The sequence below is a fragment of the Aythya marila genome, assembly GCF_965140915.1.
Source record: "Aythya marila genome assembly, chromosome: 8".
Lineage (NCBI taxonomy): Eukaryota > Metazoa > Chordata > Aves > Anseriformes > Anatidae > Aythya > Aythya marila.
This window is the reverse complement of record NC_139049.1, coordinates 29933161-29959512: the sequence shown is the minus strand read 5'-3', so window position 1 is coordinate 29959512 and position 26352 is coordinate 29933161. Positions and strand designations below refer to the sequence as shown.

At 54.8% G+C, this 26352-nt stretch overlaps 1 protein-coding gene across 4 annotated transcripts; it reads left to right on the top strand.

The window, feature by feature from the left end:
- The first annotated feature begins 3024 nt into the window (after positions 1-3024).
- KANK4 (KN motif and ankyrin repeat domains 4) lies at positions 3025-21966 on the top strand. 4 transcript variants are annotated; one of them, XM_082765563.1, is made up of 10 exons: positions 3025-3400; positions 10633-10715; positions 11006-12916; positions 13855-13966; positions 15321-15551; positions 16140-16227; positions 17161-17380; positions 19119-19261; positions 20407-20607; positions 20779-21966. In XM_082765563.1, the coding sequence occupies exons 2-10, from the start codon at positions 10700-10702 to the stop codon at positions 20875-20877; spliced, it is 3021 nt and encodes a 1006-aa protein (XP_082621689.1). In that variant the 5' UTR covers positions 3025-3400; positions 10633-10699; the 3' UTR covers positions 20878-21966. The 4 variants fall into 4 exon arrangements, with proteins under 4 accessions (XP_082621689.1, XP_082621687.1, XP_082621688.1 ...); XM_082765561.1 differs by lacking the exon at positions 3025-3400 and adding an exon at positions 6505-8055; XM_082765562.1 differs by lacking the exon at positions 3025-3400 and adding an exon at positions 6505-8125.
- The last annotated feature ends 4386 nt before the right edge of the window (positions 21967-26352 follow it).

Below are 26352 nucleotides of genomic sequence, written 5' to 3'. Positions count from 1 at the left end.
ACGTGGGAGCAGCTCGGTGGTGATGACATGGGCTCAATGACATGGGCTCGTGTGTCATCCTTCAGGGTGGAGGGTGGAAGTGCAGGGGGTGGGAGGAAATACTCTTATGGGAAAATGACCCCCAAGCCTCCTGGCATCCAACTGATGTGGTCTCTTTCACCTGAAGAGTGCAACACACGTGAAACTGGCTTGGCTTCACCCCAATTTACCCTCATTTTAGTGCAGAAACATGAAACACCATCACTCCCTAAGAGATAAGCAGCGTTCAGAGATTCAGGCTGATGGAAAACAGGAACAGAAAACAACCATAAAAGTAGACTTATGAAAAAAAAAAAAAAAAAAAAAAAGAAATCATTGTGTTTTACAAGATGCATGTTTAACAGAAATAAAAATTTCCCTTTCCCTAAGTAGATTTGGGGTCTGCAGATGGATGTTTTCCAGCTGCACTGATGCTGACCATGCTCTGTGCAATGCCTTTTATTGGCTGTGCTTGCAAAGACAAAGCAATTTCTTTTAGGGCTGCAGCGAATTGATTTGACAGGCAGGCTCACATGTTTTGGTTTGAACATCATAAGAGTCACCCATGTGCTATGAGGAAAAGAAGCCTTCTCCATCCCTGCCTGGGGATCAGCAGACGTGCACAGCTCGGCACCGGGCTGTTGGCGTTTGATGGAGCACGAGGTTGGTTCCTGGTGGCTTCACCTTCTCCTCCCAGCTGCAGAGGCCACAGCTGCCCACAGAGCTTTTCCCCCTACATCCAGCTTGCTCCCAAATGGAGCCACCTCGCTAGGTTAAGAGCGATAGGACTGTAGCACTGAGATCCTTCTTGCAGCAGCCTTTTGCCCCTTTGCCCCAACCAAAAAGTGCCCGTGGAAGCCCATGGCCATGCCAAATGGGTGAACGTGGATTTAGCATCGCAGACCGTAAAAGGCAGAGCTCGTGCTGTGAGGGGGAGCAGTCTGCATTTTTGCTACAAAAATGGATGTTGGCACAAGTGCAGTGTGCTATAGAACAGAAATTTGGGGCTGCCTTGCCAAGAGGACGCGATCACATCAGCCCCTGGTCCCATTGTTACAGAGTGTGGAAGCCGCATGGAGAAAAGCCCTTCCTCCCAGACTCAGCCCGCTCCTGTCCGCCTGCACTTTGGAGATGCCAGGAAAAAGCCCACTGCAAAGCAGGCGAGGGCAGGTCTCCTGCAGGAATGAATCCCACCACCCAAGGGAAAACAATTTCTCCAGGGAAACCCTTCCCTAGCATCCAAACCACTGCTGCTTTTAAAGAAAATTGGTAGCCACAGCTTCCATACGGGCAAAGGCCATGCAGTTTCTGCTTGGCACACACCACACACCCGGTTTGGTTGTTAGCACTGCTTGTGCTGAAAAACACCACCACGAGCATCCGAAAGCTATTAAAGAGCTTGGAGCTCGCCCACAGCTTCCCCACCTCTGACCTCCGCTGCTCCTGCCCCGCCTGCTCGCTCCCTACCCGCAGGGGATACGGCCAAGCCCTTAAAAAACACACCTAACAAAAGCTTCACCGGGGCTTGAAAGACCCTAGGGACCCACGGTTTGGTCGGTGGTGTTTGCCCCTCTCAGATCAACCTTTGAGGCTGCTACAAACATGGGCTGGTGCCTGCCCTCTGGAAGGATCCGGCCGCAGGGTTTGGGGCAGCGGGGCCGGCAGGGGCTGGGCTGACCTCTTCCCGTGGAATTTCACCCAGCATTTTCTGCAGCAGGAAGAAAAATCCTCCGAGAGGCTTTGTCTGGCTCCAGAAGTAATGTGAAGGGCCCGGGGCTTTGACAAATAAACATCCCAACGGCCCTGAATGGCTCCCAACCCTTCCTAGGAGTGGGCGGCCTGTCCAAGACAAACGGGACAGGGGGTTTTTAAAGCCTTGTGATTGTGTACGTGGAAGAGAGCTTCTTTGTTTCCAGGATATCGGGCGAGTAAAACCTAAATGACTGAAAAGGGGAACTCATTTTTATTTGGTTTGCTCAGAAGCACTTTTTTTGGGTATGTGCTGTCAACCGGCCGGCCTCAGGCCCGCTCGCAGATGTGCACAGAGCTGCGAACTGCCACCACTTTACCTCTTCACACAGCTCCCCCTGACACTTTTTAGCACTTTAATCTAACCCCTGGGAAAGGAGAACAAAACACAAGCTCAGCCGAATGCCAGCGACCACAAAGGCTTCCTGTAGGTGCCCGAAGTGCCTGCTGCATCAGCCTCGTCGCTCTCAGCACAGCTCGGGGACCCACTGGGGCTCTGGGCATGAGACCGGGGCCGGGCGATGGCTGAACAAACTCAGGGCCCTGCTGCGCTGTTGGGATGTGTTTGTTTGGGAACGGGAGGAGAAAGTTATGTGGGAGTCATCTCCCACCTCCACAGACGGCGATGCTGGTGAAAAAAAAACCCTCTTTGCAGCTATGGGGAGATGGGAGCACTATTCCCAGCTTGGCTTGGGGAGCCCTGACCATATCACTCGCCTGCTGACACCCTTCCTTGGGCACTGATTCTTGTCCTGTTGCCCTTTTCCATGAAGGCATCGTGAGGGCTGGGGGCCATATTCTGCAGCCCGTAGCTCCAGCACTGTGGGACCTGGCACCATGGGGCCCAGCACCATAGGGCCGAGCACCATAGGGCCCAGCACTGTGGAACCCAGCTCCATAGGGCCCAGCTTTGTAGGGCCCAGCTTTGTAAGGCTCAGCTCTTTAGGGCCTAGCTTTGTAAGGCTCAGCTTTGTAGGGCCCACCTTTGTAGGGCCCAGCTTTGTAGGGCCCAGCTCTGTAGGGCCCAGCATTATAAGGCCCAGCACCATAGGGCCCAGCACCTTGGCCCTTTGGCCAGCTGTGGGCAGGCAGCTGACAAGTAGGGAGATCGCATGGGGTGAGACGAATGCCCCAGGAGGCTCAGGGCTCACGTCGTGCTGCCTTTAGGTTTTCTCCATGTTACCCCATTAGGGTGGGTGCAGGACCCAGTCGGGGCGGGTGGCGTTGGGTGGGCGCAGATGAAGCCCGGCCCCTGGTTCCCCTTCCCGCTGCTTTTGATCTGCATGTGTGCAAACAGGATGAGTCGCCGGGCTAGAAAAGTATAAATAAAAGATATAAAAAAATAAATAAAAATTAAAATAAAAAAGGAACACAGGACAATAACACATTCAGAAAAAGAAAAAAAAAAATAGAAAAAAAAAAAAAGAAAGAAAGAAAAAAAGGGGGAAAAGGGGGGAGGAAGGGAAAAGAAAAAGAAAGAAAAAAAAGAGGAAAGTAAAAAAAAAAAAGTGCGTTTCTGTCCTGCTACCCCCGGCCCCCCCCCGGTGCCCGCCCCCGGCCCGCCCCGCTCCGCCCCCCCCGCGCCCGGGGCCGCCCGCAGGAGGCAGCGGGGCCGCGGCACGGCCGCTGCCAGGTAGGGCCGGGGCCGGGGGGGATTTTGGGGAGCGATCGGGGGGTCGTGGCCCCGGGGGGAGCCGCGTTTGGGGCCGGGGAGGGGCGGGGAGAAGTGCCTGGGGTACTTTTTGGGGGCGCGCAGGGGGATGCGCGGCGCGCGGGGATGCTGCCGGGGGGTTTTGGGGTACGGGGGGGAGGTCCCCGGTGTCCTCCAGCCTCTCCCCGTGCCCCAAGGAAACTCCTGGCACCCTGACTCCTTGCTGCCTCCGCTTCCACGAGCCGCCTGTCCCGTGGGGCTTGGCCGCAGGCATCGCATCCTTGGGGGGCTGAGAGTGGGACCCCACTCGTGGCACCCTACAGTGAGCGGAGCCTCCCCACAGTGACCACCCCAACACGAGTTTTGGGGTGCTCAGCTCTCCGGGACGCGTGGATCCCACTGCCAAGTGGGGTTGGACCGTGGTCGGGTCGCTGAGGTCCATATGGCAGAGGTTGGGTGCTCGGAGCACCCAAGTGCTTTGGGTAGGCGTGGGGTGGTGGCAGCAGGAGGTGGAACGGCTGCAAGAGCAACTCCAGTGGGCTCGAGGCGCGATGCTCACCTCCCCAAGGGTGTTCCTACACGGGGCTGTCTCCGGTGCCCCCGTTCAGGACACGCAGACAACCCTCAGCGCACTGCTCTGGGACATGGCACCGCCGGGATGCGTTTCCTTTGTCCGCCGGCTAACCCAGAAATCAAACGCGAAGCTCCGAGTGAAAGGTTGAGCATCCAAAAATCCATCACATGCAGCGCAGGGACTGCGGCGGAGGGCAGGGCGGGGGGCAGCCCCGGGGGAAATGCCAGCGTCCGCCTGCGCGCCCGTTTCGCAGATGTCCCAGTTCCTCGCGTTCCAGTCGGGATGGGCTGGGCGGAAAAAATCTGATCTCTTCCCCGAAACGGCCACGCAGAGGGGGGAGCCCGTGCCCTCAGCTCCGTGATTGATTAGCTGTCGCTTTGGCTGTAATACTTCAGAAGTAAAAACAGCGGCCAGAATGACGGCCTGGGGGGTGAGCGGCTCGCTGCCTGAGAGCTTGCGGTTGAGGGGCGATCGGGTGGCGGATAAATTAAAATAATCCTGAAACCGGAATACGAAAGTGAGCGAGCCTGGTGCTGTGCTCACGGGGGCCCTCCCGTTCCCCGCTCTGAGAGTTTCCAAGTTATTTGTGAACAGAAAGAGCAGCGACAAGCCCCACAGCTGGGGGAACCCGGGCCGTGCCCCGCTGCTTCGGTCATGGAGGTACAGATCCCTCTGGCACATCGCAGTGCCAGGGATGCTCCTAGCTCGCAGCACCTCTTTGTGGCTCTGGGTCCAAAGCAAAGGGAGCAGCCAGCCCCCAGGGACGAGGGGCAGGGACTCGCCCTGCACACCACCCGATTTTGGCACGGGGAGCAGCGAGGTGCAGGTTTCGGTCGGTCCCGAAGGACACAGTGAGCCTGGCTGGGGCGCGGGAGCAAAAAGTCCCAGCTCCAACTTTTCGCACGCGGCCGTCTCCGAGACAAAGCGCCGGGGAGGAACCAGATGCAGAGAGCTCCTTCTTAATCCGTATTTATTTTAGGCCTCGGTGGAATTAATGTTTCCGGAGTCTGCAAGTCCTACGCATCTGAGGTTTCGCATGAAAACGGAGCTGGACCGAGTTATTACGATAATGCGCTGCCAAAATGAAGGGTTGCTGGAGTCAGAAATGTGAAACACGGGGTGGCTCCGGTCTTCTGAATGAGCTTGGTTTAAATCTATAATTTCAGCCCATTCCTCCGTTGAACAGGAGCCTCAGCACCACCGAGGGGAGCGGCAGCGTGAGCTGGGACAAAAATCCCAGCGCAGAGCCCCGACTGCTGCCCCCCTGCCCGGCCGTCCCCTGCTGCCCCCATCAGCCTGCAGAGGGGTTTCCAGTGACCGGGGTCCTGTGCAGCTGCAGAGAGGGTTTTAAGATTGCTCTGGGTTTAAGCACCCCGAAGCTGATGGGCTGTGCTGATGGAGGGACCTTTATCAGCGCCAGGCAGAACAGAGCCCGGCTCCACAGCTCGCTTTGGGCAACCACAAGTGTTGGTTTTTTTTTTTTTTTTTTTTTTTTTGAGCTTTCTCAGTCTGGGGTTAGGAAGTGTTATTTATGTATCGCTGCGGGTTTGTCCAGTTCCACAAACGCAGAGTTTTCATCTCTGACTAAGCCCCGAGGGGAGCGGATGCAGCAGGGCACCCTCCCTTGCCTTCCTCCGCCCCCAAATCTGGGGGCACCAAATCTTAGCCAAGCCGAGGACAACCCCGCTGGGTCGCTACCAGCTTCTCTGACCCCGTGGATGGCCACACCTGGCAACAGGGCAGCGAAGGACAACGTGTCCCTGGCCAAGGAGAAGGAAATCAGCAGCTTGGGCAGGGCCAGAAGCCTCCAAACTGGGGGGAATGAGGCAAAAAGAGGAAACAGGAGAAACGAGAAACTTCCGAATTTCTTTGCCTTCTGGCTTCGGAGCGCTTCGGATCCATGTTTTCAGGTGGTTTTCTCTTTTTGGGGTTACCTGGCTCTGGGAAAGGTGGCCACAGGTTCAAGGATCATGATAAAACCATGAGAACCGACCGAAGCCTTCCTGAGACCGCAGCTGGAGCGAGCTGAAGGTCAGCTAGCAGAGGTTATCAGAGCAGGGGATGGACGTGATTGCTTTCCCCTGCCAGTGAGCCGTAGAAGAGGGGGAGCCGGGACATCTGATACTCCCCGTCTCGTCCTGAGCCGTCCCTAATGGAGGTGCTGGCAGGGAGCTCGCTGCAGTTATTAAACAGCTTAATAAAATCGGGGTATCCGCACCTTCCCTGCGCTGTGGGACAGGGTGCCTGGGGCGGCTCGGCGGGCTGCACGGTTACGCTGGAAGCGATTGGGATGTTCCATAAGTGGTGCTGGGCGAATTATTTGTCTGCCGGCCATCAAGCAAGGCAAGCTGGGCCTTCAGACTGCTTTCTTTTAGTGCCACGGAGTTTTTGGATGGACTTCTGAGTGGTCGCAGAACTCCCTGCCATAGCATCCAGCACCCCGGGGCTGCGGTGGGCCCGGCGGGGACGGGGAGGGACCGGGGGGTGTTTTGGGGACGTCTGGTTCCTGTCATCCCTGGGAGCAGCCGACACAGGCTTGAAGACCTTCGCCAGTCCCACGGGGATTGAATCTGGCAGAAAACGTGGGTCTGATGCGCGTGATTGCAATGAGGAAACGCTACGAACGAAAGTTTCCTGCTAGGTCTTTTGAAAAAAAAAAGCCCAGTTCTGTGTTACTTTAAAACTGCGCAGAAATGCGTTTCTTTCCCCGTCCTGCTGCTCTGTACGGTGAGCATAACCAACAAACCTCCGTGAACACGCTTGAAAAAAGATGTGCGAGTGTAACCAAACCAGAGGAATCCGCCCCAAAATACTTGCAGGAAGCACTCAACAGCGTGCTCCGAAGCTCGCTTGGAGCCCTGGGCGCAGCAGCCGGCTGCGCGAGCAGCGCTGCGTGGCGCAACGACGGTGGCGGCGTGGGAAGGACGGCGCTTGGCAGCCTCCGGGGCTCGTCCCGCGGTTCTCGAGTGCAAATTAACCCGTCCGTGCCTCGGGGAGAGCTCGCAAGGCCGCGCTGCTTCCGTTTCTGCACGTTTCCTGGCGGTTTGGCTTCCTGCAGAGGCAGAGCTCTGCTTGTCTTGAAGCTGTGGCTGGTAGCCGCCCGCTTTGCCAGCCCCGCTCCGGGCATCCTCTGTCCCAGCCCGTTGGCGTCCTGGGTGTGCACTTGGATGAGGCTCTGCCTTGAAAAGCACCAGGTTTGGGCAACTTCAGTGCAAAAGCTGACTTTATTTCTCTGTCGCCAGCCTGAGGGGTGTCAGCCATTCAGCAAAACCCTACAGAAACCCCAGGGTTGTGGGATGTGCACCGGCACGAGCCGGCAAAAGCACGCCGTGTCTGCCCCGGGGGCTGGCTCCCCACCCCAAATTAAGCTGGCACCGGTACCCCCGATGCAAAAAGGTGCCTTAATTTGTCTGGCCCCAGCAGCACGGGGCTGTGCCCTTGCCTCCCTGTAGTCACCACTCGCCCCGTCCTGCTCCGGTCGGCGGCGCCGGGGCTGCAGCAGGACTGATGGCACCGCCGAGCCCGCTGCGGCTGCTAATCAAGAGGCTGCCTTTTAATTGTGGCAGCTGCTTGCGCTTCCCCGCGCGGCGCCGAGCAGAATAACTAATGCCTTCAGCCTGCGGAGAGCCAGCCCGGGGCGCAGCCTGCAGCATCAGGTACAACAGGAGGCGTTTCGTTAATAATTGACCTTTTTTCTGCATTATTTTGCCTGGTAAGGGGGACACACCGGTGGTCTTTGTGGAGCAGACTGAACGCGCCGTGAAAAGCGGCTCATTTGATGCAGCGGGCTCGGGCTGTCCTCAGGAAGGTCACGGCGAGATCGATGCGCCGGGCTGCCGGAGAATGAAACCCTTTTTTTGTGCTCCTTGTCGTGAACTTGTGTTTGCTTTTTCCAGCAAGGTCACCGCTCAGCTGACCAACTTTCTAACAACTGGAGCCGCGCGGCTGCGGCACGGCGCGCTCAGCCCCTGCCCGCAGCGCGGGGACGGACCCCGGGGAGGGCGGCACGAGCAGGGAACGGGACACGCCGCCGTGCTGGCAGACGTTCCCCTTCTGCAACAAGGTGCGAACGCCGCTTGCTTGCTGCAGTGCAGGAGAAAACGCCAAGCAGAGCTGAAAAAGAAAAAAAAAATGTACGTTGTGTTGTGGCTAATGAGGCTGTGTTAACGCGCCGCGCAGCGGGGGTGAGTTATCTGCTTGCTGTAGTCGCAGGGTTAAGTGTTGCTCGTTTCAAACCAGCAGCAAGATGCTCACAGCGGATGAAATCGGTGTCTGTTCGCCTCTGCAGCTCAGTTAATTTGCTCTGTAAATCTTGCAGGCTGTGGGTGCTGCTCTCGTCTCTTCTGGCGTGCGGGAGGGGCTGAACGGCGAGGGAGGGGTGCAGGGGAAGGAAGGGTTAAATGTGGCTGCAAAGGGCACAGCGCCACTGCGAGCCATGAGATGCCTTCGGTCAGTACTGCTGCCTTCTTGATTTCCCTTTTTGTGTGTATATTTGTGCTGCCTTGAGAAAGGGAACGCCGCTCAAACCTGGGCTGGCCGTCCCCGCTGCCTTTCTGCCCGGTAAAGCTGAAATTCAGCGCTGCAGCGTGCGTGATGCTGCCTGCCCGGAGAGCAAAGCAGTGTCCTTCAGGGGAGAGCCAGCAAAACCCAAAACCTGGCCCAGGCTCAGCGTAGCAGGATGGAGACTTACTAGAAAGTGCTTCCTCGAGTCTTGGCCAGCTCCTCCGGACTGGTGGCAGTGAGGATGAGCGCTCCCAGAGCCAAGGGGGTGAGAAGAGAGGGTGAGGACACTGCCGTGCACGAGGACACGTCCATGCACGAGGATATCACCATGCACGAGGACATTGCCGTGCACCAGAACAGGCACCAAGTGCCCCGGGGGGGTCAGGGCGCTGCTGCTGCTGCTCCAGGATGGCTCAGGGGGGACGCGGGAGCACCAGCGAGGCTGCCAGGGATGCTCCGCGTCCTGTTCCGAGGCGATTTTGGAGTAGATCGGTCAAAAGAGAAAAGTCGTAGCAGCGATTTGGACTGCAGAGTTGGGACCCAGCCAGTTCATAAAGGAACCAATTAGGTGTAATTATCTAGATATTAAGAAGCATCCTATTGCCTGGCTTTTTTTTCCCCCCCTCCCTCTAAGTAAACGACCTAGAGGAGTGAAATGTGGCCGGTTGGACTGTAGCTGGGGTTCCTAATTGCTCCGTAATTGACTGCAATCAGAAAACTTAAAAAACAAACATTCGAGGAAGAGATTAGTGCTCGTTTTTGGCGCCTGCTATTTATTGGCAGGAGCCAGAAGACGTTGCCTTTCACAGCAAAAGCGCTGTTAGTTTGGGAACACACCAGGCGTCTGTCGGTCTGCGCGGGGCTGGCTCCACGGGGCAGGAGGTGCCGGCCCAAGAGGTGTTCCTGAGAGCTCTGGTGCTCTCCTTGCCTTGGGGACCCTCCGAGCTTCCCATCTGGGCTATAAACTGACCGTGAGCTTGTCTGGCGTAAGGACAGAGCCGATGGTTCCTCTGACAGGTTCTCCTCTCTCCAAGCATCCATCCCGCGCTAACAATGCGGTGACGGCGTTTTCCCGGCTGGTCGCTGTCGTAGTTAAAAGCTCATTAAAACACGTTGCCATTAAAAAGTCATTTCGGTGCTTCCAGGAGAGAATAACAGCAGCAGCTCTGTACTCTGTATACCGTAGCCATTTACCTCGCCGTTTCCATCAGGAGCTACAAAAGGAGCTAGAAAATGCAAAAATGACCGTGGAAAAAAAAGAGAATGGGGAAGACGCAGGCTGGAGAAGGCCAGCGAGGCAGAAAATGAATTCGGACCCTGCGAGTTTGAGCAGAGAGCTCCGAAACGAGCAGCCCCAGCGACCTTCCCAGCTGCCTGGCCAGCCTGGCGCGGGCTGGGGGCTGCGTGGCCCTGCCCTGACATTCCCCGGGGCTCATGGATGTGCTTGGACAAGAAGCCTTCCAGCTGCTAGGTGACCATCGCTGGCCTGGAACCGTGTTAAATACTTGAAGGAAAATCTCCAACAGGAAAACTCACTTTTTGCCCTGTAGCAGGAATAAAGGCAGATCTCCACCTGAGGATCCTCCCTGACGGGAACGAAATTTGAGTTTCAGCGCAACGTGGCGAGGTCTCATGCTCTTTGTTTTTAATTTTATTTTAACATTATTTTAAAATCTTTGGTTGTTAAGCACTTCTTCTTAAGATGGCAATCCAGTGACTTCTGTGTGTAGTTTATATCCCTTGCTGTTTTCAGAGGAGATGATACCTCACATAGGATATATACGTTGCAGACGGCATCCAGCTTACAGCAATCAGCGAACAGTCCCTGTGCCACCTCTCAAACCCAACCGAAATTCTCCTAAACACCTCTCCATTCTCTTTCACAGCGAAAACCACCCGTAATGCGGGGATATTTCATCAGAAGGAGCTCCCCGGGATGTGGCTGCGAGTGGTTCCCGCTGGCGAAGGAGCTATTGATTCGCGCACGCTTGGAAGTGCTGAGCAGGCACAGCCGGGCTGCAGAGCACAGGAAGCGAGGGGGGGTCCTGTGAAGAAGTGGAAGGCTTTAAGGATGGATTAAGTTCAGATGATGGGGCTTTTTTGCATTAAAATTATTTGTTTCTTTTTTTTTTTCAAGGGCGAACCAGCTCATCTGCCGCAGCTTGTCAGAGGATGGGGCACTGACAGCCTGACCAGACCACACCATGGAGAAGACAGATGGTACGGCTGTCACGGGGTGTTTGTTTCCTCGTTTGTTTCTTGACAAACCCTCACCAAAAAAAGAGAAAAAGAAAAAGAAAAAAAAAAAGAAAAGAAAAGCCCAGAAGTAATTTTCTTACCAGAAATACCGTAGATTAACTGTTTTCTGTAGGTGCACACTAGGGCCAGGAGTATCAAAGCAGGGTTTGTCGTGGTCATCTCCCTCCTGCTCTGAACACTTAATTCTTGTTATTTTTGACCTACCAGTTTTCTAAAATTCAATCTTTTTTCTTTTCCCCGTGGTTTTTCAGCAACCAGTCAGCCGCCCCAGCCTGACGGGGACGGGCAGCAGCCCCGAAGCCTCCCTTACTCCGTGGAGACGCCGTACGGCTTCCACCTGGACCTGGACTTCCTGAAGTACGTGGACGACATCGAGAAAGGGAACACCATCAGGAGGGTCCACATCCACCGCAAAGCCAAGCAGCCGAAATTCAGCACGCTGCCCCGAAACTTCAGCCTGCCCGAGAACGGCTCCCGCGGGTACGCGGCCGCTGCCGGCCCGGGCTGGCTGACCACCTCGTGCCGCGCACAGCGCAAGGCATCGCTGGGGGCAGAGGACACCCCACGGCCCCCCGTGCCCGGAGAGGAGCCCAGCTACCGTAGGAAAGCCCTCCTGGCCGAGACACGGCGGCACGCAGAGCTGGTGCGCCGGGAGGATGAGCTCCAGGGGCGGCCGCAGCTGCTGAGAGCCTCCAGCATGCCCGCGGCGCTGCCGCCCGGCCAGCACCCAGCTGGGGATGGGTATGGGACGTGTCCCCTCCGGTCACCCTCCCAGCCTGGTGACGGTGAGAGCTGCCCAGACAGCACGTTTGGTCCCACGCTGCGTTCACCCAACGGCATCACCTCCAGCCTGCCCCAGGACTCGTCCTCGCAGCAGCAGGAGCAGCCGGGGAAAGGCAGCCCCGTGCGGGAGGGCTGGCACGGGGATGTCCCCAAGGAGAGGGCACCCGCACAGCCCCCGTGGCAGGGCCAGCACGCTGCAGTGCAGCAGCTGCAGGTGGTGGTGGAGAGCAGGGCTGAGGAGGGTGATGTTGCCGACGTGGTGTCAGCCTCGCCGGGTGCCCCCCGGCTCGCAGAGGGAAGCACGAGCCGTGGGAGAGTGGAGGGAAGCGTGAGTGAAATCGCCCCGAATGTGCCGAAGAAAGATGCAGACGGGGGTGCCCGCACTCAAGGGGAGGAGGAGCGGGGAGGAGAGGCAGGAGAGCCTGGTGGGATCGCTGCTCTGAAGCAGCACATTGCCACGCTGGAGGAGCAGCTGAGCAAGAAGAAAGAGGAGCTGGAGCAGATCAGAGCGGTGTTGGAGCAGCAGGATCATGAGATCAAGGAGAAGGAGAAGAGCATCAGGTTCCTGGCCAGCTCCAAAGCCCAGCTGGAGGAGCAGCTGTGCCGGGAGAACGCGCAAGCAGCCTCGGCACCGTCTGGGCAGCGCAGCAGCACGCTGCAGTACTACGATGCTGCGGTGAACACCGAGCCCTCACACGTGAACGGCTCCAAGGAAGCCCACGACAAGGGTGTGAATGTAAACATCCCGCTCTCCACCAAATCCATAGGGTGTGGTGTGCACAGAGTGGACAACGTGAACTCACCGGCCGGGGAGGTGAGTGCTCAGGGAGAGCAGGGGTGGGCAGGTGGTGGCACGGAGGGAGCTGGACATTTCGCTGAGCTCACAGAGACCGAAGCTGACCTGGAGCCTGGCCTTCACGCCCCGTGCTTAACTGAGCTGAAGATTGACGAGCACCTCAGCGACGACAACCAAAACCAGAGAAATAACTACGATACCCAGGGTCTCGCTGCTCATGCAGCGACTGCAGCAAGCTATCGAGCAACAAAAACTGACTCAAACACAGGCAAAACCAGGGCAGGCTTTGATGAAGACAAACCTGAAGATGGGATGGAAGATGATGGTCACCCTGACCACAGAGATTTCCCTGCTGTTGACCCCATAGGCCAATACGTAAAGAAAATCCAGGAGCTGCTGCAGGAGCAGTGGATGTGTTTGGAGCACGGCTACCCCGAGCTAGCAAGCGCTATCAAACAGCCAGCCTCCAAGCTCAGCTCCATCCAGAACCAATTAGTTAATTCCTTAAACTCGTTGCTGTCTGCCTACTCTACGCAGAGGCCAGCAGATAAGGAGAATTCGAACACGCACTATCAACAGTTGGGTAAATAACATTGGCATGGGTTTCAACGTGTCCGGGCTGAATCTCTCCCCATTTTAATGGAGCGTCAGGCAGGGGCGATGCAGTGGAGCTCAGAGGTGTGACTGGTGGCCAAGAGATCAGAAATAGCCCCTCCTAAAAATGTGTGCTTGAGGAAGGCGAATCTCCGCACTTCATAAGCCACGCGACCTTAAAATAAATAAATTGAAAAGGAAACAAAAGCAAGTAAAAGCTGTGGCTCAGTCATACACAGGATCGCTTCCAGAAGTGGCCGTCCTTGTGGCTGTCCCACCAAATAACCCCGCTTGCCATTTCTCTCAATTGGACACCTCAATTTGCAAGCGTGCAGGGATCAGATGCTCTGGGGTAAATCAGGAGTCCACCAGAACCAGAACCAGTTCAAGCTAACTGAGCAGCTGGGCTGGGAACAGACCTGTCCCAGTCACACAGCTGCTCAGATCGATTCATTTTAGCTTATATGAAGCTGAGAAGCCAAAACTGAAGGCTCCCTGTTGACTGTCAGAAGGACCTCACAAATAGCTGTGACCTGTAATAGCAATACGTAGTGAGACGATTCAAACTCCGATGGAAGGACTCATCCATATAGTATTATAGGCGGGGCTGTAACATAAATATTGGGAAAAAAAATATATTACAAGAGTAAAGCCTACTTATATTCGCAGAACACATATATAAATCCCAGTCACTTCCTATTCCCAGCCACCTGAAGAGGTTTGAGACCTGTGTTTTTAAGGTGTCAGGGCAGGTTCAGGTTGTGGCCAGATGCATCAGCTTTTTTGCAAAGTGTAAAAGGAACCTTATAAGATGAAGTACTAAGATGCTTACGGTTACGATTTGTAGTTTGTTGCTACAGGTTGGGAATAATCACTGATAATAATGGCACATCTGCTTAATTAATCTGTTATTTTGTATTTTGCTAGAAACCTCTCCAACCACAAGTCTTAAATCTATCATGAAAAAGAAAGGTTATGGTTTCCATGCAGGAGGCAATGGGACCAAAAAGAATCTTCAGTTTGTTGGGGTAAATGGTGGGTAAGCATCCGCTGAGAAGATAAAACTGCCTTTTAACATGTAACGTCCTCTGTATCGCTGAAGAAGTCATTCTTTTTCTCCTCTTTTCCTCTCCAAACCTCTTGATTAAAAGGCCATTTGAAATGGAGCCTCTTTTCTCCCTTCTTTAACCTGATAACCTGTAAGTAACCCTGTAGAAAAGACCAGGACCTTGGTGTTTTCAGGGCACGGAGAGACTTCTCTGGGGACTGAAGCTCTGCGCACCAATCTTCTGGGGCTTCATCCAAAACCCAGCTGGGTCCATGGGACGATGCCCACTAACTTGGGTGGGTTTGGAGGAGGTCTGCATTGCCTGGGTGAGCACGATGCCACTAACCTACCCCTGCACTCCAGCAACGGCCAACAAAAGTTGGTTCTGGGAGAGAGAAAAAATGATTTCAGTAAACAAGGAATTGTCCTGGGGCGAAGGAGATCTGTATTTTAGTTTGTGCTCCGATAAGCAGTTCCCTGTGTATCCAGTACCGAATTTGCTTTGGCCTTTGAGCTAACTGGAGCCAGCAACACATGCTGTAGATGCGGCTCTGATTGCAGCACGGGCACCTCTTCTACCAAGAAACCCTTGTGCTGGCATTGGAGAGGGCGGAAATTTCACTTTCCCTTCCCTGAGCACACAGCTGTGTGCAGGTTTAAATGCTGGTTGCTGCTCACAGGCACTTCCCCACCCAGTTTCCAGCTCTGTGGCTGCTGCTCTTGGTTTCATCAGGTTTTCCTCACCCTTGTTGAGTCGAGCTTCTACAAACGGTCACTGACACGGGTACAATGGGTAGTAAGTAGAGGAATCCTGATGAGTTTGAGAGGTTTTAGGATCCATCAGAGTTAAATGTTCTGTCTCATGGAAAATACTATTGCTATGATACTCTCAGACAACCACGTGAGAGGTGTCTCTAGCAGGGCTACCTGAAAGGTGGACTCAAGTCCCTGCTGGAGGAGCAAGCGTGGTTTTTGCCTGGTGGTCTTCAAGTTTTCCACCCCTAAATGTGCCACCCACCCATATTTATCGTGGTGGGTGGATGACACGGAGCCCTTGCCTGGCCATGCTGGGGCTGCTGTGGTGGCCATCCCTTCAAACCAACCGGGCAGTCCCTGAAGTAACCTTGCCTGCTGCTAATTAACTGCTTCTGTTGTGCTCCTGCTGCCTTAAGAAGACAAAAAGACTAACCCCAGGTCTGGCTGTGGCTCTAACCTTCTAGCTTGTGTATCACGCCGGGCTTCACCCAAGGCCCATTGGAGTCAGGGGGTGTCTTCAATGAGTCTTGGTCAGGCCCTGTGGTTGCCGATGGGAGAGGAGTGAGTAACATGTGGTGTCCTCAAATAGCTACGAAACGACTTCCAGCGAGGACACGAGTTGCGAAGACAGCCCATCGGAGGGGGACGTGGAGAGCGAGACGGAGAGGAGAGCTGGCGGTTTGGAGCCCACACAGGAGGAAGGCGGAGGAGAAAGCGAGGGGGCTTCATCGGGGCCCTCCTCGCAGGAGAGACATGAAGAGGATGACCGGCAGGAGCCTGTGGCAGAAGCAATGCCTGGTGCTGAGCACAAGGCTGACAGGTAACCAGAAAGCCAAGAGTGAGCGTGCTTTCCATGGCATTTCGAAACCCCCAGGAGGTACGGCGCTTTGTTTGGTCACTCCAGGAGGGCTGGGGATGGTGCTTCATGTCCTCAGTGGAAAGGCAGTTGTTGGCTTCTGGAGACACGGGAAAAGCCTTTTAAAGAGCTAAATATTTTCTGAGTTACTACACAATCTAGTGGGGATTGATTCAGGCCCAACAGTTGATTGTGGAAAAGGCGGAGTGAGTCATATTTGGTGAGAATTAGCTCATTTCTCCCTCCTCAAGTAAACTTTCTAAGTCAAGTGCTTTGCAGATTCAGGGACAAAATTTCTTTTTCCAGCTTCAGGATTCTTGTGAAAGATTAAGTTCGTACAGATATGAGACTCTGGACTTAAAGACTTCAAAAAGTGCTTGGCTTTGTATCTGAAATCTGATTCAGGTCAATGGGACAAGCTGTGTCCCTAAAACTAAGTGTTTAAATAAGCGTTTAAAGCATTCAAACCTAAAACAAGCATCATCCTTCCCACTTCAATGCCACTTGCAAGTTCTGCTTCATGTTGGGCTTACAAAAGTATTTTCCGTCTAGATGCAAACCCTCGGAAGATTTCCTTGCCGACTGCCAGCTGCTCAGCCAGCACCTCTCAGAAATAAGGACCACAAGCGACAAGCATCTGGTACAGATATTTTTCGATCAAATTTCAAATGCAGTTCCCACTCTGTTATGTTTAATGGATAAGATTATCCATTAAACGGTGCATTGCAGGCTGTGCCCTACCATGGACAGCTTGGTCAGGAGATGGGGCAGGACAACTCTGAGTTGGTTCAGAATAGCCAAAAAGAAAGGGGGAAAAAAAAAAAAAAAAAAAGAAGATGAAAGGTTTCTCTGATTGCTCATTCATGTTACCACAGGAAATTCCTTTCCCCCTTAAGTTATAACAGCAATCACAAAACCACAAGCTAAATACTGGCTGGAGGATGCCAGAGCACAGGACAAAGTGGTGCAGGAGCCGGGGCAGTGGCAGGTTTGCAGGGTGGCAACCCCTCTGCCCTGCTGGGAAGGGATTTTTAGCACCATGCTTCCAAATCCACCCAGAACACCATTTTCTCCCCCATTTTTCTCCATCTGGACAGCAAGCAGTTTGCTCAGCCCTTCTGAGAAGTGATGGCACAGGCTGTACAGACAGTTACAGGGAGACTCCCTGTGACTAATTGGTTCCAGTGGCTGCTCATTAAGCTTTAACATATTTTGGACTTTATTTTTTAAGGGTGGTTCTCTCATGAGGTGCTTTGCTGTATCAGGCGGAGAAGGAGTGTCCATGGTCTGTGCTATGTGGGGTGCAGGCCCCAAACTGTGGCCTGGCTGCTCCTGGGGCAGGACAGCCCTGACCCACCCCTGGAGGGCCAGTGGGCACCGGGGACTTGAGGTGGTGGAGCAATTTTGGGGCGTTTTATTGCTTTTATTTTCATAAAAGGAATGAATTTAAGAGCTAGGCTGGGTGAGGGATGGGTGCTTCACCACACAGTCAGCACGTGAGACACCGGGGCAGGCGGGGAGCGGGTTTTGGCTCCCCCAAAGCCCGGGGATAAGGTGACGGTGGCGTTTGCAGCGGCACGTCCTCAGCACCGTCTGCCAGGAGTGGTTCCGGGTGTCGAGTCGCAAGTCCTCCAGCCCCGAGGCGGTCGCAGCCTACCTGCAGGCGCTGGGGGCCATCCAGCTGCAGCTCCTGGAGGCGGTGGTCAACCTGGCTGACAGGAACGGCAACACGGCCCTTCACTACAGCGTCTCCCACTCCAACTTCCCGATTGCAAAGCTCCTGCTGGACACAGGTAGGAGCAGCAGTGCTGCTGCTTGTTGGGTATGGGTGTGGAGGACGTTTTGGATTGCTCTCAGCGATGGGGCAAGGTCCCACTGGTCTGACTGTGGTGGGCAGAGCCAGGTAGAGGGGTCCATCGATGCATGGCAAATGGTGAATGAGGTCCCAGGACCTCCCGGGGAGTCCAGTCAGGAGCAAAGGGAGGTGGGCTGGGGACCAACTACAACCTGCATGCCCTGGAGCCTTCCAGCAGACAAGCTTGGGGCCATGGTCCACCCAGGAGATGTGCTTGAGCAGGAGACCAGCAACCTTCTGAGTAGCCCATGGGTGTGTGTGAGGGTCCCAGCTGAGACTCATCAAGAGCATTAAGGCTCATTAGTGTTGAGGGCTTTGGAAATGGCTCAGGGTTGCTGAGGGCAAGGGGTACAAATGGGATGGGGCACTGCTCGGTCCCTCCAGGGGCTCCCCCAGCATCTTGTAGCAGCCAGTGCCATGCTGTGGCTTGGAGCTGGGGGCTCAGACCTGAGTGTAACAAACCCCACAGCACCACAGGAAAATTGCATTTTCAACTATTGAACTTTCAGCTCGCATTGCAAAGAAAGAGACTTTCAGCTGAGAGTGTACTGGGGGAAAAAAAAATGCACGCGCTTTCAGAAAGAATAGAGACACTTTGGCCTCTTTTCATGGGCAAGACAATCCGTTAAATGTTAGGGAAATGGCATATTATCATACACATCTATGTGCCCATTGTTGTCACAGGCTTGCTGGCTTGTTGTCACAGGAGCTTGCCCTGACCCAAAACACGGGGAGCAGCGTGCTTCTGGAAAGCATGTGCCAGCGGGATCCTTGTAACTGGAAACAGGCCCCTCGATTTGAAAAAAAAAAAAAATAAAGTGCTTGAGAACAGCACGAGAAAGGACTCAGTAAAAACTGCATTTTGCTGTGAAATTCATCCATATCTTCACTGATTAGCTGTGGAGATATCCGGTGGTCAGGCTGCCAGCATAAGAGCCTTTCCTGGAAATTAAACAGATTAAAAACCAGGACTGAAATCCTAGAGTATAAAACACTCTAGGATTTTTGGTGCCGAGAGGCTCAGCACAGAGTGCTCCTCGCTGGGACACTCGGTGGCAATGCACGTGATGGCGCTGAGCTCCCAAATCCCCTGTGGACGTGCCAGCCACCAGGACGTAGCCTGGAAAATGCTTCCAGAGCTCCTCCGAGCTGACATTGCTAAACACCAGCGATGAGCAAAGCATGGCAAGATGAGGTGTACAGTGCCCTTAGGTGACCTTCACCTTTCTGCTGCTCCCTCCCTCTAGGAGGTAAAACAAACAGCTCCACACCTGGTGGGTGCCCAGGGCATAAATTAATCCCCTATCATTTTTGTTTTAGGCTATAACTTGGTCATCAAAGTTAATTGAGTTGACCTCAGGAATTATAATTAAATGTAGCAACATACATACAAGTCGTTTATTGCTGTGCTCACAAGACCCTTAATGAATGGATATGCAATGCAGATAAGGCTCAATCCTGTATAACTATGGAAATTTCTGCTGACTGAGCTTTGGTTCTCGGTCAGATCCTTCCCCCTCAGTGCAGACAGCACTGCTAGCCTTTCAGCCACAGCCACCTTCCTCTTCAACACCACACATCGCGTCTCCCTTTTGCTCTCCCTTCCCTCTGCTCCCTCCTCTGGGTGGTTCCTGGTGGGGCTGAACCCTGCCCGTCCCCGCTGTGCCCCCCGCCAGGGGTCTGCCGCCTGGACCTGCCGAACCGAGCGGGCTACACGGCCGTGATGCTCACCCCGCTGGCGGCCGCCGAGACAGGCGAGGACATGGCCGTGGTGATGAGGCTGCTGAAGGAGGGGGACGTCAACGTGCGAGCCACTCAGGTGCGTGGGGTGCAGGGGGTCTGCAGGGCTCGCGTGGTTGGCAGAAATGTTCCCAAACAGAAGCCGGCCGAGCTCCTGCTCATTGTTTATGACCACAACGGCCAAATTCCTGTTGTTCCCACAGTCGGTCAGGCTGGAAGGAGAGCCAGGAGGTTTGGCCGGAGGAGGCAGCCCTGGGAGATGTTTGCTGAGGGTTTGGTGAAATCTGAGCGGGTGGGCAGCGCAGGGGGCGGGTGCGGCACGAATTCAGCCTGTGGCTGAGCAAAACACGGTGGTGAGGGAATAAACCCTGTCACCATTGTGTCCCCAGGCAAATCTCCAGGGGGTGTAATTCCAGTGGCTTGTAGTGAATGAGCCACAGGCTGAGGCTGAGAGGTAGATGTTGGGTAGGAGTTGCTGTTTCCCCAAAATTATGAAAGCAACCCCAGCTAAATTGCAGAGTGGCCACCGCACAGCTCCCTGCGAAGTGAGGCGAGAGCCGGATAAATATTAAGAAACAACAACAACAACAACAAAAAAGGCTGTAAATTTTGCAAGCAGGGAGGAGTGGTTCAGGGTGGCCCTCAGGTACGGGAGCTGGGCCTGCTTTGCTGGCAGGCGGCCATTTTGTTGCAGATGCGCACCTTTGGGTCTCAGCAGTGGCAGTGCCTTCATCCAGCCCTGCCTTCAAACAGCCCTAAAAGTTAGTGCAGGGCTAAGGTTAAATGTTCAGCAGGGTGAGGGGGACCCATGGCTGGGACAAGCTGGGAGCTGGGTGATTTTTTTGCTGCTGCTAAGAGCCTCTGTGCAGCCATGCTGCTAACAAGTAGATAGATGTCTGTTGCTAGTACCTCCTGACAGGTCCCAGTGTTATATAATAGTAGTATGGAATAATATACAATAATGTGCAATAATAACAACAATATGTAACAACACATGGTATGAAAAAAGAATATGCATGATTATAATATAAATGCAGTAGGCAGTACACAATAACATGCACTAGTATATATGCAACAAGAATGTGGTTTATAGTAATATATATGTGGTAATAACAGGCGCTATTACTATATATGAAGTAGATATTACTATATATGCATTGTAATAACACCCGTGTGAGTGGGCAGCACTAGGTGTGCGGTGCTGAGCTGTGGGTGTGTTCGCAGGGAGGCCAGACCGCCCTCATGCTGGGGGTGAGCCACGAGCGGGAGGACATGGTGCGGGCGCTGCTGTCCTGCCAGGCCGACGTCAACCTGCAGGACGAGCAGGGCACCACGGCGCTGATGGTGGCCTGCCGGCAGGGCAACGCCGACATGGTCAGGCTGCTGCTGGCCCAGCCCGGCTGCCAGCTCGCGCTGACGGACAAGGTGAGGCGCGCGCGGCGTGGTGCGGTCCCCTCAGAACAGCCCCAGGGCTGCAACCCTTGTGGACTGATTGTTTTGTCCAGGCTGATCGATTTTGGCCAGGGTTGATTGATTTTGGGTGGGCTGCAGCCACACAGGTTGGCTGTCTGAGTGCCAACCTTGTCCCTCCCGCAGGATGGAGACTCGGCGCTGTCCCTCGCCCAGCGGAGCGCCCACGGGGACATCGCCGCGCTGCTGCTTCGTGCCCAGCACGGCCCCAGCGCCTCTGCCTGACACCAAGTGAGGAAGAGGAGGCCGAGATGGAGTGGGACAGAGAGGCTCGGCTTCACAGCACCAAGGATCTAGCAGCATGCCGGGGTTGATGGCACTGGTGACCTGCAGCCATGCCTAGAGCCTCATTCTCCTCATTAACCTGCTTCTGTAGCCTTAGCCATGCCTGTTGCCACAAGTGGCTCAAATGATGGTTTGGAGAGTTCAATTTCCAGGTTGCCTTGTGTTAATGCTCACTGTGCTCTGCTCCGGCGGCCGAATCGAAGGAGAAAAGCCCATTAGACAAAAAACACTTAGTTGTGGTAGCCTTAGGTGGCGGCTGGCCTTTTAATCAAGCACTTACCTGTATCGCATTTAACTTGTAAGTTTGTGTCCTAATATTTATTATTAGCTCTTCCCTGTGTAGAAGGTGGCGGTGATTAGTCAGTGTAGGTAACAACAAACACAAGCTGGATGGATTACGGGAGACACAAAATCCTATCCGTGTTTGCTTATGCGGGCCCGGTGTAAGAATTAAAAATTAATGCTGTAGGAAAATATTTGAGTACAGCAGACCCAAACACACAGACATTGTTTTGCCTGGATTCGTAATAACCATATGGCTCTAATTTTTTTCTAATTAAGCTCGAGCCGACAGGGAAACGTCACCCGTCGGCATGCGCGGAGCCCGGGCGCAGTGTGAGGAGCAGCGATCCCGGCCAGGTCCCTGCTGGCATCACCCAGCAGCTGCGTGGGGTGACACGGTGACAAGTGGGCACGGTGCTGTGCTTCCCCTCGCCCTGGCCTCAGCCCAGGAGGTGGGGAAGGATGGAGGGGTCTCGTCCCCTCCATCCAGTGGGTCAGCACCCGCTGGATGCTCCCTGTAGGGCCTGGATGCCGTCACTGTCCCCTATCTGACAGCTCGCACTACAGCACCCTGAAGGTGGATCTCCTCTGCTGAAATCAAATCTGCTTTCAGCTGACATCTGGTGTCTGCTCCATTCTCACTGCTTCTATCATTGTTTTAAGGCAGAAGTGCTCGCCACGCAGAATGTCCATTTGCCTTTTTTTACCCCGTCCCCAGTGGAGTTACCTCCTTCCTGTATGAATAAACCCGAGTTAAACTTCCACCTGTGGTTGCTCCTGTACCTGCTACCCTCAGGGCAGCGCTCGCTGGGTGTGAGGCAGAAGGGATGGACAGACGTACAGGCAGACCTCCAAAAGCAAAAGGGGCAAGAAGGGAGCCCCTGGCATGCTGCACATACACACACTTCATTAAATCTCTCACTTTTTAGTGTCTTCAAGCACAGACAAGTTTTTTTTTTTTTTTTCTTTTACCTTTTTCATTTACCCTATTTACTTTCCTGGGTGCTGAGCACCCGCTGCCCCTCCGTGTAGCTTCACCACAGGTCCCAGCCGCAAACAAAAATCCGCAATCCCCATTTCATGACCATTTCCACCCAGTTTTCCCTGTGGCTCTGGTGCCGAGGGGGTGGGAGGGATCCGGCACTGACCCCACCGCCCCCCAGCGGGAGCTGAACTTCCTGGCTCCAGTGAGGAACGTGGGAGAGCCTCCGTGGAGGACTGGGATTGCTTCAAGAAGAGCTGCCCGCCTGCAGGACCCCTCGGGATGCCGAGCTCACCCCCGCAACAATTTGGGGACAGAACACCCGATTCGAGGCGTGCTGCGTGGCTCTGCGCCAAGGACACGCAGCGGCTGCAGCCCTTCCCCTGCCTCCCCTCTTCCCTTGCGTTTCTGTCCCCGCAGCCCGGGCTGCTCAACGCACGCAGCCCCCGGATGTTTATTTTCATTCCTCGGCTTTGTATTTCCTCCTTTCCCCTCAAACTTTCTCCCCGGGGGATTTCTCAGCCTGCGAGACGCTCCCAGGGCAGGAGCAGCCCAGGTGCTACGTAAAATAAGGCAAAAGCCATAAAACCAGCGTGGGACCCGGGGGGGTGGGGGGTGGGGGGGAGCCTGGAGCAGCTCCCAGTTGGAAAATCATCCCCAGCATCTCAATGTCACGAAGCCAGCCCAAATTTCTATATTTTGATAGCGTGGTGGAAATCGAACTAAATATAGCCGAGCAAAAACACATCCCCAGCACGAGCTCTGAGCAGTACAAATGGAGACAATTAAGTCACAGCAAGGAAAGAAATTAATCTAATGATCTTCGCAGGCTCTCCATCGAGGAGCTGATTAGCTCCAAAGGGGAAGAATGGTGAGAAACTCAGCTGCACGTGCTTTTTCCACTCCCCTTACGGTCATTTCGAGCGCGTCCCTTCCCTCGGTGGCACGCAGGGGAGCCGGGAACCCGACGGCCCCATCTGGAGCATCTCCACGGCCGTGGGAACCGCGTCGCTCCTCGGGGTCGCAGTAGGGATGAAAACGGGCTGGCTGCCAAGGATTTGCTGTTTTTTTCCTCTCGCTCATGGATAACCTTCAGAGGAAGCCCTCTGGCACACAGATTTTGTCCCCCAGCCCCACGAACATGATCCCGTCAGGAGTCCTGGGGGCACCGGGGCTGTCTGTCCGTGTGCTAGCCGTGGAGCTGGTGGGTGGCAGTATGGGATGGGGAAATGCCAGGGGAGCAACAAAACCCCCTGGGGGCTCAGGGACCAACACATGGGGCTCCTGCTGGGGCTGTGAGATGACATCCAGGTCTGTGGGGGGCTGGTGGAGGCAGGAGGCCCCCGCACCGCCGTGACATCAGCCCCAAGATATGCGAGGAATGGAATCGCCCCAGCAAAGCCCCACTGCGACTGATTTGGGCTCTGTCCGTCCCACAGGGGCACCAACTCTGCTTTCTATGGCCTCGAGACCGTAAATTGCAGGGAAGGGGGTGAAACGATCGCAGTAATTTGCTAACATTGTCCAGGCTGCCTGAAACGTCGTGGCTGGCTGCTGTCAGGGGTTAGCTCATTCCTGGTGCTGCGCCCGCCAGCTCTCCACCTCCCTCCTGGCATGGGCAGCCCCCAAAAGGGGCCCAAGCAGCTCGGGGAGCGCCCAGCACCTCGCCCTGACCCCCACGCAGGGCTCGGTGCCGTTAATTAAATTACTGGGCAGCCTGCGGGCCGTGCCTTGGCTCGGCTCCTTCGACATCTGCGGGCAGCAGCTGGGTGCTGCGGCGAGGCCGAGCTGAGCACGGGGCGCAGCCACCGGGTGCTGCTTCCTCCTCCACACCCGGAGGAAACCCAAACCTCCCCGTTTTATCACGCAGAAAGCGCCTGGTCAGCAGGCTGGATTCTGGCAGCTCAGTGACTGGCAGGAGAATTTAGGGTTTAATATTTGCAGGAGATGAGCCTCTCGGCGCAGGCAGATTTATTTGCTGCAGGGGAAGGCGCTGCCGCAGCGAGAGGCCAGGAGCAGCTCAGGGCCACCCAGCGGGATCCCCCCGGGGCTGAACGCAGCGGAAATTAAATATTTTGTCAATTGCTCCATCTAGTGACATTCCGGCAGAAAAAGCTGCAGGATCCTGCAAAGAAAGCGGGGCAGGGGCTGCTGGCACTGGCCCCACTCAAGCCCAAACGCAGCTTGGAGAAAACTGCAAAACACAGGCAGACAGCCCTCCCTTCCCCAAATCCATGCAGTTTCTGGCTTTTACTGCTTTACCGTGGGATATAGCTGGAGCTCCTGCTTTGCCGTGCACAAATAAACCAGGACCTGCAGCAAAACAGCTCCCAGAATGCCAGGAGAATCCCAAACCTGGCTTCTAAACTTACTAAGTTTCTATGTTTAAGCACATTTAAGCGCTAAAAAGGAAGGAAAAAAAAAAAAGCCAGAAAGCTTTGAGACTGAAGAGAGCCCTCGCACTCAAAGTGCAAACAAGCAGCCCTCCCCAAAACCCACATTTTTTTTCAGAAGAAACCCATCGCTGGGCCTTCGCAGCCCTCTTCTTTTTTGTTCTATCTCCTCCTTGTGGCAGCTCGCTGGCGAGCCTCTAGCAGCAGCTGCAGCCCTGCGTCCTGGTGCCGGGAGAGAAGAGAGCTCGTCGGGCACGGTGGAGAGCGTGTGCTGTGCTCAGCCGGCGTGCAGGCAGCCCAGGGCAGCCCGGATGGGAAGCACAGCGGAATAACCCCCGTAAATGTGGTTTTAATTGGCACAATTACTTTGATAAGGATGTAATTTTTAATTTTGAGCCAGCGCTCACAGAGGCACAGCACCTCCAGCAGAGGCCGCGGTGCCAGGGACGGATGAGAAGCGCTCGTGCTGCCGCTGCGCCTTCCTGTGCAGGACTCGGGAACAAACCGCTCGAAGCCCTTGGCTTTGCTGCATTTGTGCAGGGAGCAGCGAGCTCAGGGCCCGTTGCGACGAGGCTGAAGGCGAAGGGGAGGTGCTCCTGAAACCTTTTCAGCCCGGGGTGCTGCAGAACCGGGGCATATCCAATGTGTCGCCACCCGAAGAGGTGCGGGCAGTGCAGGGCTGCGAGCCTGAGAGAACAAAAGGCCCTCTGCTGCTGGGAAACAACGACCACGACAATGCTTAACCAGAATGTAAATACAGCTAAATTATGGATGTGGAAGTACGAAACCGTGGAAAAAGTGATAATGGAATTATTTATCAATGCTCGGCACAACTGTAAAAACTCTTTTTTTATAGGTGTGTAACATTAAATTAATCCAGTCCAGCTCTTCCAGGCGAAGGTACATTAACTGCTCCATCTCAGCGTAATCACGTTACCTCAACGGGCTCGCTACGTGTCACACTACGAGGGTGGTAATCGCCCTTTGATTAATTACAGGGAATTTAGAGGCATTTCAGCTATTCCTTACGCAGCAGCACAGTCTGACACAGGCGGGGTGGTTTCTGGACAGGCTCCGCGCCCTGGCATGCAGGGAGCTCACCTGGGGGATGACAAATCTCAGTCTAACAGGAGATCGTAACTTGCTCTTTTTTTTGGCAGAATTGGCCTGGAAATGCAAACAGCCCTGAGGTGGCTCCTGGTGCTGTTAAGGGTGTGCTTGATGCTGATAAAGGAGGGACTGAACCTGCTAAAAGAAGAGGCTCTGCCAAGGGAGTCCTCAGACCAAGGCAGGAGAGCATACCACCAGCACAGATGAGTTCGAGCAGTGTTGTAGCACCTCCAAAAGGCTGCGAGCACACCCATAGCAGAGATGTTCCTGCTGCAGGCACCCTTCTCGTGGAGTCTGAGCCCTCCTGTCACAACCCAGTCGCTCTGGGCCTTTGCCTTCACCCCCCTCTCCTCCCCCCCAGTTTTGCTGCCTGCACACTGGACCCTTGCTCTTTCACGTGAGCCACCTTTTGTGAAGTTCTCCTTATTCAAAGCCTTTACCACCTGCAAGGCAGCAGCAGCCCTCTGACGGAGCACAGACACGCACAGGGGGGCTCCCTCCCCGTGCGGGTCTCGCTCCGGAGCGAGGAGCCCCCGGCTGGCACTGCTGCCTCTGGTCGCTCCTTGCAGCTGCAGCAGCTCCTGCTCCCCGAGGAAGGCAATAACGAGCAAACAAAGACATCTCATGCAATACAATTCTGCAATGATT

What these genes read in the sequence shown, in the direction of transcription:
- KANK4 (XM_082765563.1), top strand. An exon ending in CACGCACTATCAACAGTTGG is followed by an intron (nt 12,917 to 13,854) that starts GTAAATAACATT and finishes GTATTTTGCTAG; the next exon opens with AAACCTCTCCAACCACAAGT. An exon ending in TTTGTTGGGGTAAATGGTGG is followed by an intron (nt 13,967 to 15,320) that starts GTAAGCATCCGC and finishes GTCCTCAAATAG; the next exon opens with CTACGAAACGACTTCCAGCG.